The sequence below is a fragment of the Andrographis paniculata genome, unplaced genomic scaffold, assembly GCF_009805555.1.
Source record: "Andrographis paniculata isolate CXL003 unplaced genomic scaffold, ASM980555v1 Contig69END, whole genome shotgun sequence".
In the NCBI taxonomy this organism is placed as follows: domain Eukaryota; kingdom Viridiplantae; phylum Streptophyta; class Magnoliopsida; order Lamiales; family Acanthaceae; genus Andrographis; species Andrographis paniculata.
In genome coordinates, this window is record NW_026137605.1 from 2,363,772 (window position 1) to 2,378,888 (window position 15,117).

Below are 15,117 nucleotides of genomic sequence, written 5' to 3' on the forward strand. Positions count from 1 at the left end.
TTTTTTTTCTATCATTTTAAAATAAACATATATATTCGAAGTATATCATATATCAAATTACATTATATCAAATTATTATTACAATTACAAATTTCTAGTACTAAAAAAGACAAAAACACGACAGACTGCAGTAAAAAGTACATATGTTGTTGGTTATTGATTAAGTTTAGGGTGGTACTGTCTTCTAACAATTTGCATTTTAAATAATTTTTTAATTTTGAAAATATAATTGATTTATATTTTTTTATATCCTTTTAAAACAAACATATATATACAGACATTAATATCATATCATATACTAATTTATATTATACCAAATCATTATTTAAATTAAAAGTTTGTACAACTAAAAACAATATTAAAATATAAGCAATTGCAGTAAAAAGTACATGTATTGTTGATTCTTTGTTGAGTCTTAAGTGATATTGTATTATAACAATTTGAATTTAAATATATTTTTCAAAAAAATTTAAAATATTGTTTATTTATATTTTAAAATAAACATATAGTATATTAGTATTATATCATATTTTAATTTATATTATATAAGATAATTATTACAATTAAAAAATACCAATTGCAATAAAAAGTACAGATTTTGTTGCTTATTAGTTGAATTTCAAATAACATTGTCTTCGAATAATTTGCATTTTCAATAGTTTTTTTTTTTAAGTTATCAAAATATAATTCATTTATGATTTTTAAATATTTTTTAAATAAACATATATATATATCTATATATTAATATTATATCATATTATATACCAATTTATATTATATCAAATAATTATTATAATTTAAAACTATTAATATAAAAATACTAAAATATAATCAATTGCAATAAAAAATACATAGGTATCATTGATTATCGATTGAGGTTTAAATTACACAATGTTTTAACCATTTGTATTTTACAAAATTTTTTTAAAATTTAAATGTTATTTTTTTATATTTATTTCTATTCTTTTATACATATAAATATATATATCATATGCCAATTTATGTTATGAAACAATTATTACAATTAAAAGTTCATTCTATTTAAAAAAAAAAAAAACTAAAATACAATCGGTGCAGTAAGAATTACTGTGTTGTTGATTATTGGTTGAATTTTAAGTAACATTATATTCTAACAATTTGTATTTTAAATATTATAAAAATAAAATATGATTTATTTATAATTTTTTTTCTATCTTTTTTAACTAAACACACATATATATATTAACGTCATATTATATACTAATTTATATCGAATAATTATTGCAATTAATAGTTCACACGGTTAAAAATTACTAAAACACAATTACAGTAAAAAGTACAAATATCAGTAGTTATTTGTTAAGTTTTTAGGTGAGACTGTGTTCTAACAATTTGCATTTTAAAAAGTTTTTAAAATATGATTAATTTATAATTTTTCTATCTTTTCTATAATTTTTCATTTATAAATTTTCATATCAAATAATTCATATTATATCAAACAATTATTATAATTAAAAATTTCTACTATTAAAATAAAGTACCCGTGTTATTGATTATTGGTTGAGTTTTAAGTAACATTATATTCTAATAGTTTGCATTTTATATGTTTTTAAAAATTTTAAAAATATGATTCATTTGTCATTTTTTCTATCTTTTTTTCTGAAAAAATAATCACATATATTAATATCTTATTATATAATATTATATGAAACAATAATTTCAATTAAAAATTTAAACTATTAAAAATTACTCAAACACAATAACTGACAGTAAAAAGCAAATTCTGCTGATTATTGGTTGAGTTTTAGATATCATTGTATTATAATACTTTACATTTTAAATATTGTTTTTAAAAATACATATATAAACATAATTTATTTATATATTTTTTTCCAATACTTTTGAAATATATATATACATTCACATACATTCAAAATTTTATTTTTTTTTAATAAAAAGCAATAATTTATGAACATAGTATATGGATATATATACATGTCTATATTATTTATTTATATTTTTAAAGTATCATTCTACAATATAGTAGTGTTATTACAATGCTTCTACATTATTAATAATTATATATTATTTATTAATATTAAGTTTTATTTTATAAAACTATAATAATTTAATTATAAATATATTATATTTATAAAATTTGTATTTGATATAAATTTATATAATTAATATATATTCATAAAAAAAAAAATTATTTTACAATCCTACAAAATCAGTATAAATCCATCTAAATCAATTACTAAAATCCATCAAATTCAGCGTGGACTATGTGGATTTTTTAAATCCACATAAATTATAAACTTTTTAAAATCCAAAAAAATCTATTAAAATCTCAATTAAATACACCTCTTATTTTATTTTATTTTTAATTACACAAGTCTTAGAATTATTTGTTAAAATATATTATTTTATCTCATGAAATATTGTATCTAAATCATATATTGATGTTTTATATAGTTCAAAATTTTTTATATAGTTAAATTAATTTTTTATATGATTCAATATATATATAATATTAACATTTTAAAATAAATTTAACATGTAATATAAATCCTTAATATCATAAATAAAAAATAGCCGCGATATAATTACTTGAGTTTGATTTGAATTTTTATATAAATAATATTTTAATATGATATTTTGTGAAAAAAAATTAAAACAATACAAAATAAATAATGATAATTTTGATTTAAAAAAATACTAAAACACATCCGATCACTAAAATGTACATGTATTGTTAGTTATTGATTGAGATTTAAGTAGCATTGTGTTATAACAATTTGCATTTAAAATAATTTTGAAATTTTTTAAAATATGATTCATTTATAACAATTTTTCTCCATTGCTTCATAATCCTGATCCTACGGCTCCATTTATGCCTCCGGATTCTGTTCCAATTGAGATATCCGATCCTCCTCTAGTTGAGGCTTCTGATTTACCTCCGACCTTTTCTTCAGATGCTGATCCGTTTGCAGTCCTTGAACCTGTCATACCTCGTCAATCACATCAAGTAAGTCACCCTCCTACTCATTTGCATGATTATCATTGTTACTCTACCATATTATATCATCATGAGCCTAGGTTATTTTGTGAAGCGAGTGCTGATCCATTGTGGCAGCAAGCTATGATTGAGGAATTGCAAACTATGGCAAAAGACTCACACTTGGGATTTAGTAGATTTGTCTTCTGGCAAGACACCCATGAGGTGCAAGTGAGTTTTCAAAATCAAGACTAATTCTGATGATTATGTTGAACGCTACAAGGCGCATCTAGTGGCTAAGGGTTATTTTTAGGGGTATGGAGTTGACTATGAGGAGACTTTTGCCCCTGTTGTTCGTCTCGCTACTGTTCTTTGTCTTCTTGCCGTTGTTGTTGTTTGTCGCTTTGGTCCCTTTCAGTTAGATGTCAAGAATGCATTCTTACATGACACTTTATCTGAAGAAGTTTATATGACTCCTCATCCAGATTTTCCGTCTTCTGGAAAGGTTTGTCGCTTACGTCGCACTTTATATAGGTTGAAGCAGGCCCCTCGGGCCTGGTATTCAACATTTAGCTCTGCGCTCTTGGAGTTTGATTTTACCGCATGCGCCTACGATTCTGGATTATTTCTTCATCGCCCTTCCTCAGGGATAGTTTCCTCTTACTTATGTTTATGATATGATCATCACGGGAGATGATGCGTCTGGTATTTATGATCTACAGTCATATCTTAGTCAGTAGTTTAACATGAAGAGGTTGGGTCTCCTTCGTTACTTTTTGGGACTTGAGGTCCCTGATTCTCTCGATGACTTCTATCTATCTCAGGCTAAGTATGTCTCTGATCTTATTTCTTGAACTGGTCTCACAGACTGTCAGGTAACCTCACCACTACTTGCCTATGATGTTCGACTTACACCTCACGATGGTTATCTCCTTGATGATCCTACCATATATTATCAGCTTTCTGGGAGTTTGATCTATTTGACTATAACTAGACCTGATATTGCTCATGTAGTGCATATTGTGAGTCAGTTCATGGATGCGCCGAAGACCTTTCACCACTATGTCGTCTTACATATTCTTCGCTATGTGAAAGATACACTTCTGCATGGTTTACATTTTTCATATCACTTATCTTTGACATTCAATGGTTATTCTGATACTGATTGGGCTGGGGACCCTACTGATCGTCGTTCGACCATTGGTTTCTATTTTTTTCTTGTGTGATTCTCTTATCTATTGGCGCAGCAAGAAGCAAACTTTGGTTTCTCAATCGAGTGCTGAGTCAAAGTATCGTACTCTTACTGACTCTACACCAGAATTTCTATGGCTTTGTCGACTACTCACTAACCTTGGTGCCCATCAGCCATTTTCTACAGCTCTTCGCTGCGATAGTCAGAATTCTATGAAGATGACCCATAATGATACCTTCAACGAGTGCACAAAACATATTGAGTTTGACTGTCACTGTATTCGACAACATGTCTCTTCTCCCTGGCCGCTTTCGATTGCTCTTGGACAAACTAAAGTTAGTTTCTACTGCTCCATCTAAGTTTGAGGGGTGTTAGATTTAGATATCCTCTTATTAGATTTAAATATTTTTTTATATTATTTATCTTAGTTTATTCTTGAATCCACTAGTATATATACTCTTGTATATAATACAATTACATAATTTTCTCCCAAATTCTAGCACTTGATAAAAAAAATTAAATATATATACATACGAAAAAAGAAATAAGTTTCTTTCATAATTTCATATATAAATATAAGAATTTTAAGTATTATTTTACTTAACAAAATTAGATAACATATTACTCAATAAATTTTACTTAAATAATTTTTTTATATATTTATATTAAAATACAAAAACTATAAATACATATAGTTTACCAAAAAAAACAAAATAATAATAATTCTAATAATGCATCCCTCCCAACAAGAAGATCCATAAAATAAAACAAGATGCAGCAAAAACTAGAGATTGTCTATAGCTAATTTTATTTATTCCCTCACCACCTTGTCTGAATTTTTGGTTTGTCCGAGGCACGAGACAACAACATATATAAGAATTAGATTAATTAAATCAAATTAAATGTTAATTCAAATTAATTAATTAATCTAAATAAATCAAGAAAATGTACACAACCCTTTACTTGGGAATGGAAAACACGTGATGCCATTAAGACAAAAATAAATAAATAAAAACACATCATCAAGTGTTTTAACAATAATAATAATAATAATAATAATTAACAAGAAATGCCTCTAGCTACAATGATCAAACCCTTTTTTCTTAATTTTTTTTCTTTCTCATATCTCTTTTGATATTTTTTTCCCTCAACATAATCTTGATAAAATCAATTATTAATAATAAAATAATTATTATTTCTCTATTTCCCCTTAATTTTTTTTGGGTTTTATGGTTTTTAGGGTTTGTTCTTTTTTCTTTTTCTTTTTTGCCCTAACACAAAGGTGATCTTTGAGGCACTCTTTTTCTTCTATTACTCAAACTCATACTCATAGCCATGTCCTCTTCACTTACCTTGCTTGCCAGTCTCCCACAAACATACATTTCACTTCTCTTCTTCCTCACGAATTCCGTGCACGAAAAGCTTACGTTGTGCGATCCCGACGAGCCAGACGACGAGCTCATGGGCCCGTCGCTGCTGTCCACGATCGTCGAATGTGGGGTTTCGTTCGTCGTATCGTCGTCCCCCATGTCTTGTGGGATGAAGAAATCTGGACTTAGTTGGAGTGTTGTGCATACTCTTAAGAATGGTGAAAGATCCTTGTAGTGTTTAAGCACAAAGTCAACCTGTTATAAATTGGATTCAAGAAAGAGGTAAAAGAGTTATATTATTGACTCATAAATTACAATTAGATAAAAAAGAAAACTATATATATATAATTAGAACCAAAACAAAAAGATGTTAAACTTAATATTTAAAAATGAATACAAAGAAAGGTAAATTTTCTATGTAAAATACAACATTCAAAATAGTCATCAAGTTTTACTTTATAAAGATTCTGTTCTTTTTAATATATACTATATTTTTTTTATATTTACGAATTACGACACAATTTTATTTTCCAAGAAAAAATATATTTATTTTTGTACATTTTATCACGACAAACAACATTTTCATCTAAAATACTGATAAAAGCCAAAACATTCTAAAATATACACACCCAAAAAGAATTTTAAATAATATTTCGTGTATAAGGGACTATTTTGCAATTTACCGCGGTCCAACTTTACGGCTGTCAAAAATTGACTGAAACCCTAATTTTGAGACTGCTACCATACCTACCACAGAATTATACACACACCTGTCTGCATATACATACACACGTATACATACATACATTATATATATATATATTTTATGTCTCTATGTGTGTGCATGAGAATTGGCAATTCTGACATTGTTGTTGAGCAATTAGGTATGAAAAATACCCTAATTATAAACCCCAAACATGACAATTGTGGAATAGAAACAAAAATTCAAATCAAATTCTGAAACAGAAAGAACAGAAAACCCATTGATCCACAAAATTGAGTGACCCAGAAAAGAATTAGGTCAAAATTTAAAATTAACAGCCAAGTTTTTAGGAGGAATACACACAATTCAACTGAACTAATAATTACCATTAGTTACATACATATATATATATGTGAAGGGTAAATAATATATAATTTAATTTAATTTAATTTTTTAAATTACCTTGCAACTTAGGGAACAGTGGATGAAAGGTTCTTGGAGGCTCCTGTCACAAGAAGTGCAATAATTCCCAGACCCTTTGAACTGTCGATTTTGTGGTCTCTTCTTGATGAACACCACTTTTGCAGCATTTATCGTGTACGCCTTTATCAAATTAAATATTTATTTTTTTCATAATTAGTAATCGCAGAATTAAGGCTATATATATATATGTGTGTGTAGCCGTGTTTTCGATTTTTTTGAATTTAATTAATTGCGAGTCGTAAAATTGAATAGTACGAAAACAAAGTTGAAAACATAAGTAAACAGTCGAAAACCTGAATGTTGGAGCAATCAATGAGCTTGTCAAGGTCCTCCAATCGGACAACCTCGTGATAAACATAGCGGCGAATCTGAAGAAGGCGATGAGATCTATGGGAGACGACGCAATGAGGGCAGACACTGCTGCAGCAATCAAGACAACATATGTTCTTCTCGTTCTTCTTGGCGCTGTCGTGAATCGAGCAAGGGAAGAAGAATTTTTGCGCGTATAGGGCATCCAACCATGCTGGTTTCTGAGGCCTCTGATTCATTCAAAACCAAAAAAAAAATTATTCGAGGTGATCGAAAAATTGATCATCCATTTATGTTAGAACCATAATTCAAATAATTCGATAAAATTAAGGGCCGCGGTAGCGATGGCGATGGCGGCGTACCATTGTTGCGGGGATATAGTTTGATAGTTTTGTTCTAGAGCTGGAGAGTTGATGGAGCCTGAGAAAATGGAGTTAGTGTGAGAGAGAGAGAGAGATATAGAGAGAGAGACAGAGAGTAAAGGGAGGACTAGGGTATGGATTCACTCTTATTTATGGAGTTTAGGATGTTTAAATATAATATACGGTAAAGTTTTTTTTTTTTTTATTTATGACGTGGGAATCCACAGCCGCTACCAGAAAGTGCGCATTGGGTAAACTCTCGACCAAACCTAATATCTTGCAAACCAGACCTGACGGAAAAGTCATATTAGGCGAACCATGTGTGTAGCAGGTGAAAAAAGATGATAACTTTTTATTAGTAAAAATGTTCATTATTGTGATTGTTTTTTAGAATTAACTTTTCGACCAAGTAAAATGGGTGAATTTTATTATAATGTGAATGGTAATTTAGTAAAATAATTTATTCCTTTCTATAATTTAGAGAATTACATAAAATTCATATGTCTTTTGTATGGTAAAATGTAAAATTTCAATTGTAATTCTAATGTGTAAAATATATCATCACCTAAATTTTAACATATGAAAAGATATTTTCTGCCTATCTTAATTTATCACAAAAAATTTGGCACAATAAATAAAATACTAAGAGTTTTATGCCTTTTTACTTATTCATAAAAATAGTAGTATTCAAATTACCCATTTATGAACTACAGAAAATGATATATATATATATATATATACTTAAAAAGAATATCAACAATTGAATATATATCCATAGTTTCTAATTAAAAGTAATAAAATCATACTTCCTCCATCCACAAGCTAATATCTTATTTTTTTTATTTAGAACGTTCAAGAATTATGGTCTTATTTCTATATTTATACATGTAATTTATTTTTTTATCCTTATTTTATCTATCATTTTTTTTTCTATACATAAAGTAAAAAGCAAATTCGTCAATTCACACAAAAAATTAATTAAAAAATATATAAATATCAATTATGACATTAAAAAAATAGACTGAGGGAGTATTATAGTAAATATATATATATATCCTCTCAATAAAAATAATAATTGAATATCCATACAAAACAAAATTTACGATTCTCCCATTAAAAATATAAAAATATATTTTACACCGACTAGTATTAGAAATCATGTGGGATTGTTTAAAATTATAAGGGAGTTGGTAATACTATATTTTAAATTATTTTTTCAAGATATCTATACTTATATATTTTATATTTCTTATTAAATACTCCTTTCGTCCCAGATATTTTATCCGTTTTACTGTAGATACGAGAATTTAAGAGGGATATAATTAATAAATAATTAAAAGTTTAAGAATGAATATAATTATTGTATAATAAAAATAATTATAAATTAAGATAAAGATAACTTATTAGTATAATTAAAAATTAAAAAAATTAAATAAGATTAAAGTGTATAATTTTTTTTCAAAAAAAAAGAAAATGACAAAATAAGTGTGACGGGAGAAATGGAAAGGTGGACATGAGAAGTGGGACGGACAGAGCATTTGTCATGAGAAAGCAAAATAAAAAAGTATTTTGATGCTTTCTTTACTAAGGGTAATTTAGTCATTTCATTGTATATTTTTATAACTAATGTTTTTCTATTTTATATTAAAATCGAAGGAACAAAGCTAAATATTTTAATTTAATTGTATATCCTATTAATTATATTTATCAGATAAATTGTACTTTTGAGCTAATTATTGAGGAGAAATTAAAAAGTTCTACACACTTTTTTCTTAGATGGTTTGAATGTTTGTAAAAATAATAAATAAAAATATCATCAAGTAGTAAAAAGTAAACAAATTCTCTATAATTATTATTAAAAAATATAATATATACATATATTAACACAATATATGCAATACTCCACAATTGATATATTTTTTACTATTCGAATCTCAAATTTTTATTATTTGAATTCTGCGTTTTAAAAAATAATATATATATTTTCTCATAAATTAAATAATTTATTATATATTATTTTAATACCAAATTCAAACCAAAATTTTTCAAATTCTATAAAAAAAAAAAAAAAAAAAGTCAACAATTCAATACAAATGCGATATCTAAATAGATGTTCATAACGAAAATGGTAACTTTACATGAATATCCAATTTGGTAATAGAAATGGGTAAAAAAGTTGCAACTTTGGCTTGGAATACATGTTCAATCATCTTTGTTATTTTTAAAAAAATTAATATTGAATCGTACATTTCTTCAGCAAATTTTTGTATTTAACTTTTTTTACCCAATACGCAATTGATCATAAATAATTAAAATTAAAATTTTTCAAAATTTACCCGAGTTCGATCACTATTTAGTAGATTTATATCAATATTTGATTTTATTCATAGATTAGATTACTTAGATTTGAGTCTATCGAGTCTGTTTTGTATTGTCTATATATAGGCTCCTTATTTTGATGATCAATAAGACAATCTCATTATTTTTCCCCAAAATTTCTAACAATCACTAAGGGCAAAAGTGTAAAAAAAAAAAAGAGCACAATCTAAACCATATATTTTTGCGTAACAAAGAAAATCGAAAAGTGTAGAATGTTATGCAATGTTGACATTTTTTGTTAAGAATATGCGGTTGTTTATTATCGATTTGATGTTCCCTTAAAGTTCAGAGCTTCGGCTTCTAAAAAAACTCGGGTCCAATCTACCGCATGCTAATTTAGTTTTACCATTTATTTTCATTTAATATTTTTCACTAGACCAATTTTTGCGAACTACTAAAATATAATTAATTATGTACTATTATTATTATTTTACCAAATTAAGTATTTAGATGAGATGATCATTTATCGTAATATCAAATTAAAATTGAAATTGAAATTGAAATTGAAAGGTTCCATGTTTGAATCCTTGATTTCATTTTACCTTAATATAATATATATATATATATATCACATACTCTCTCTATCTTATTGAAAGGTTGTCATTTTTCATTTTCGTTCATTCAAAACAAGGTTATCATTTCCTAATTTAATAATTGTACTACTTATCTAACATAATAAATACCCTTTCAATTTGCACTATATTACACAAATGTCATTATTTTTATATTACACAATACTAATAAGGGTATTTTCGTCTTTTTCATTACAACTCATTATAATACTAATATTCAAAAATCTATTTGTAAAAACTAAAAACGACAACCTTGCACTGGGACGGAGGGAGTATATAATTTTCTTTCCTTTATACTTATATTTTTCATTAAGATTTTTTATAAATAGATATATCCTTTTATTCTTTTGTTCAAGAAGTGTATTTTATTACATAAGCCCGTGCGTTTGAAAAAGGAAGAAAGAAAAAAAAAGACACAGAGACCCTATCTTAAGTATTGGAATAAATTAAATAAAATAGAAAAATAATATAAATAAAATAAAAGGGAAAGAAAGATATGATGAGGAGGAGGAGAACGTGGGCTCTGTTCCCATGTCTCCTAAATATTTATATAAAAAATAAATAAATAAATAAATAATAAAAAGTTTGTCATATATCTCCTTGTGTTATGAGCTGAAAACCCTAAAAACTAAACCAGACCTTCTTGAAACAGGTGCTCAATTATTTATTGTTCTTCTATTTTATTATTTAATTTAAGCTATGTCCTTTTGATTATTATTTTTTTTTTAAATATCTTTTCAAATATATATGGTCTCACAATTTTAAATAAAAATATATTTATTTTTTACCTAAAAATAGACAAAAATTAAAATCTACAAAAACACAAAAAAAAAAAAAAAAAAAAACTAAATTTGTTTTCTTTTGTTGTGTTGATCCTTATATATATATTATTTATTTATATTTTATAATTAAGGCCATACACTCATATTCTTGTGTTTACAAGTGGGCTGTCGATGTAACCTTTCTCTTTGTACTATTATTATTTTTTTGGCGATTAATAGTATAAAATATGTTTGAAGTGTACCACACATATAAATATATATATATATTTATTTTATTTATTTATTTATATATATAAAAAAGAATAAAATAAAAATTGAATTGGTGTGTGAGCCTAGTTATTCGTTAATATTTGGACTGATTCATTCGTTAAAGTGGGTAGCTGCTGCCTGCTGTACTACTGTGAATTAATTAATTTATTAATTCCACCTACATTACATATATATTTTGTGTTCTTTTAATCTTCATCTTTCAGATCATTGCTTTGACTGGTGCTACCTAGTAATGGATTTAATTTTAGACCAATATATATATATATATATACACTCGGCTCATCATTTTCTATTTTCGTACGTCCCAAAAACAAAGTTATTATTTTCTAATTTAGTAATTGTATTACATACCTAAAATAATAAATACCCTTTCAACTTACAATATATTACACAAACATCGTTACTTTTACATTGCACCATACTAATAGGGGTATTTTTGTCTTTTTATTACAATACAGTGTAATACTAATATTTAAAAATCTACTTGAAAAAACAAATGTCAACCTTCTAATAAAACGGAAGGAATATATTTATTAGTGACTTGTTATCTCATAATAATATACATATCTCCATATATATATATATATATAGAGAGAGAGAGAGAGAGAGTTTTGGGTGTAAATCACAATTTACAATTGCTCCTTGATATATATATATATATATGTGTGTATTCTTCTACATGAAATCCATGGAAGAAACTTTGGATGGTTTTGAAGAAAGAGAGTGGATCATACAATGAGTTTTAATTTGTTTACTTTTGTAATTTTGATCACACACATATATATATTGAAAGATAAAAACTTCTCTTTTTTTTTTTTTTTTACGAAAAAATTTGCGGTCGCTATTTTTCGAATGCGCTTTGAATAAACTTCGACTTAAAACAATAAAAGGTTTTGCAAGAACCATTTGTGGTTTGTTTGGTTTGTCATTCATGACATATTTTCTACTGTTCAGATATTCGCATATTTTTAATGAAAATATACTATTTTTCTAATAAAATATAGCATTACATTCAAAATATTATTTAAATTCAAATTCAAATTTTAAATCCAAATACAAAGGCAAACCAAACAAAATATATAATTAAATTGTAGTATTATTGTTTAATACTATTTCCGTCCTACATAATTTGTCTCTATTTTTTATTTTCGTCCATATAATTTGTCATTTTACTTTTTTGGAAATATAATTATACATTTTAATCGTATTTTATATTTTATAATTTTTTTCAATCTTTATTAAACTATTTGGTTATCTTAATATATAATTATTATTTTTACTATTACTAATATACTTCTTAATTGTTTATTAATTATATTTTACCTAAATTCTCATATCTACAATAACAGGTCGATATTAATTACACGGGACGGAGGGAGTACTATTGAATAATGTGATTAATTTTTAATCTGAATTTTTGTAAAGTTACAATTTACCTAAATGAGTTGGAGAGATACATCTAAAAATTCTTACAATTAATGATCTCTTTTTAACATTTCGATGATCTCCATGAGGTCTAAGATTTAGGGTGTGTGTTTGGAGTTTAGTTTTTTATATTCCATCCATCCCGCAAGAAGGTTGTCATTAGCTTTTTACATGTTGATCTTTGAATATTAATTATGATATCAATACGTAGTACAACTCAAGAAAAGAAAACAAAAATATGTTTATTAGTCTCTTATAATACATATATAATGATTTTTGTTGAGTAAATTATTCAAATATAAGGATATTTTTAATGTTAAATACAATGACGCAAAAACCAAATAGCAACCTTCTTGCGAAGCAGAGGAAGTATTTTAATTTGGTTTAGGTTTGAGCAGTAGTTCAAATAAAAAGTTTTATGTGAAAAAAATAATGTACTTTTACATGAATTCATAATAATTGTATGTATAGTAAAAAAATAGAGATCAAACTTTGAATGAAAAGAACCTTAAAGTTTGAATCGAAATTTAGATATTTATTAATATAAACTACAAAAAATTAATATATTTGTAACGGAATTCCGTCTCTAAAGTTCACGTAGCTAACGTAATTTCATTCCTAATTTCGTCTCTAATGTCATTAATAACGGAAAAAGTAGACTTAGAGACAAAAAAATTTTGTTACAAAAATGATTTTTTCTGAAACGAAGAACATAATAAAATCCAAGAAGTGGTTTTGATTAAGATAGTATCAAAACTGGATTTTTAAGGACATTTTTGCACTAATTTTTTTTTTTTTTTTTCCATTTCGAAAACTTAAAAAAGTAATAATAAAAGATCATTTTTAATTAATAGTGTATTGTGTATCAGAAAAACATTAAATAATTAACTAAAAAGGGGGGAAATTATTACTGAAGAGGTAAATTCTCCTTAGCCAAATTATATTACTATAAGCAAAAGATGGTTATTTTCTTAACAAATTATATAATTAGGATAATTTTAGAATATTTTTATGTGATGAATTTTCATTGCAATTTCGCATATTATTATTGTTCAACTATTTAATCAATATATAATACTCTCTCATTCCAGGTCTGGACACTAGTGTAGATTAATAATACGTAATAATATTATTTTATTATTTTTTATATAAGCAATGTTGTTAGTATTATAAATATTTTTACCATTATATCTCAATATAAAAATAAATGAGTTTTGAGTGACTCCCACGTGTAAAATAAATATCAAGAGACATGCTTCTTTCACTTTTAAAATTTTAATCCTTTATAATTTTTTTTAATTCTTCCATTAAATTTATTTTATTAATAATTTTGGCAATTTCAAATTTTAATATTTAACTATTAGCCTCTATTTAATATTTATTTACTATTAATACCACTATCACTATTACACTAGGGGTGAAGATTCGTCAGTCTAAACCGAAAAGACCAAATTTTATTTTTTTGGATTGTTCGGTTTGATCCAAAATCAAACTTATATATTCCGAATTTGGTTAACTTATGATTTTTAGTTTTTTAGTTCATTTAATTAAAATAACCAAAATTTAAATAATAAAAATTGTATATTAATAAATACTCCCTCCGTCCCGTATATGATATCTCATTTACTGTAGACACGAGAACTTAGAAAAAGTATAATTAATAAATAATTAATAATATATTAGTGAAAATAGTTATTATTTAATAAAAATAATTTTAAATTAAAATTATGATAACTAATTAATATAATTAAAATTTTAAAAAAAATATTTTCAAATGAAATTAAAGTGTATAATACTTTTTCAAAAAAAAAAATGACGGCATAAGTAGACAAAAAGAAATGAAAATGTGGACACGGTAAGTGAGACGTAGGGAGTACTATATATTATAATTTTTTAAGTATTTGTAGTTTGTGTGTATATATATATCACTACAAAAGAACATTTAATTAGCTATGTATTTTTAACTATGAAATATTTTTATAGTTAAAACGTGTTTAGCAACAAAAATTAATTTTATCGCTAAAAATAAATTATGTACTCCGTTCGTCCCACAAGAAGGATATCATTTTCTATTTGTGTCCGTCCCAAAACAATTGTATCATTTTCTAATTTAGTAATTCTACTACCTACCTAACATAATAAATACCTTACAATTTATAATATATTACACAAATACGATTACTTTTATATTACACCGTACTAATATGGTTTTTTTTGTCTTTTTTTTACTATAAACTAATATAATATTCAAAAATTTATGAGCAAAAAACAAATGGTGCTCTTGTTATGGGAC

The 15,117-nt window shown here is 25.3% G+C and overlaps 1 protein-coding gene across 1 annotated transcript; it reads right to left on the bottom strand.

The window, feature by feature from the left end:
* Positions 1–4,949: 4,949 nt before the first annotated feature.
* Positions 4,950–7,515, bottom strand: LOC127263873 (protein RGF1 INDUCIBLE TRANSCRIPTION FACTOR 1). The gene is made up of 4 exons (XM_051293145.1): positions 7,397–7,515; positions 7,019–7,264; positions 6,705–6,845; positions 4,950–5,794 (listed from the first exon to the last, which is right to left on the bottom strand). Exons 1-4 carry the CDS (start codon positions 7,397–7,399, stop codon positions 5,441–5,443), a joined length of 744 nt encoding a protein of 247 aa, XP_051149102.1. The 5' UTR covers positions 7,400–7,515; the 3' UTR covers positions 4,950–5,440.
* Between the last annotated feature and the right edge of the window lie 7,602 nt (positions 7,516–15,117).

Bases quoted from the DNA above. Each gene is read 5' to 3' on its own strand.
- LOC127263873 (XM_051293145.1), bottom strand. The intron at 6,846-7,018 runs GTTTTCGACTGT...AATTTGATAAAG, and splicing joins TTGATTGCTCCAACATTCAG to GCGTACACGATAAATGCTGC. The intron at 5,795-6,704 runs GTAATTTAAAAA...AATTTATAACAG, and splicing joins ACTGTTCCCTAAGTTGCAAG to GTTGACTTTGTGCTTAAACA.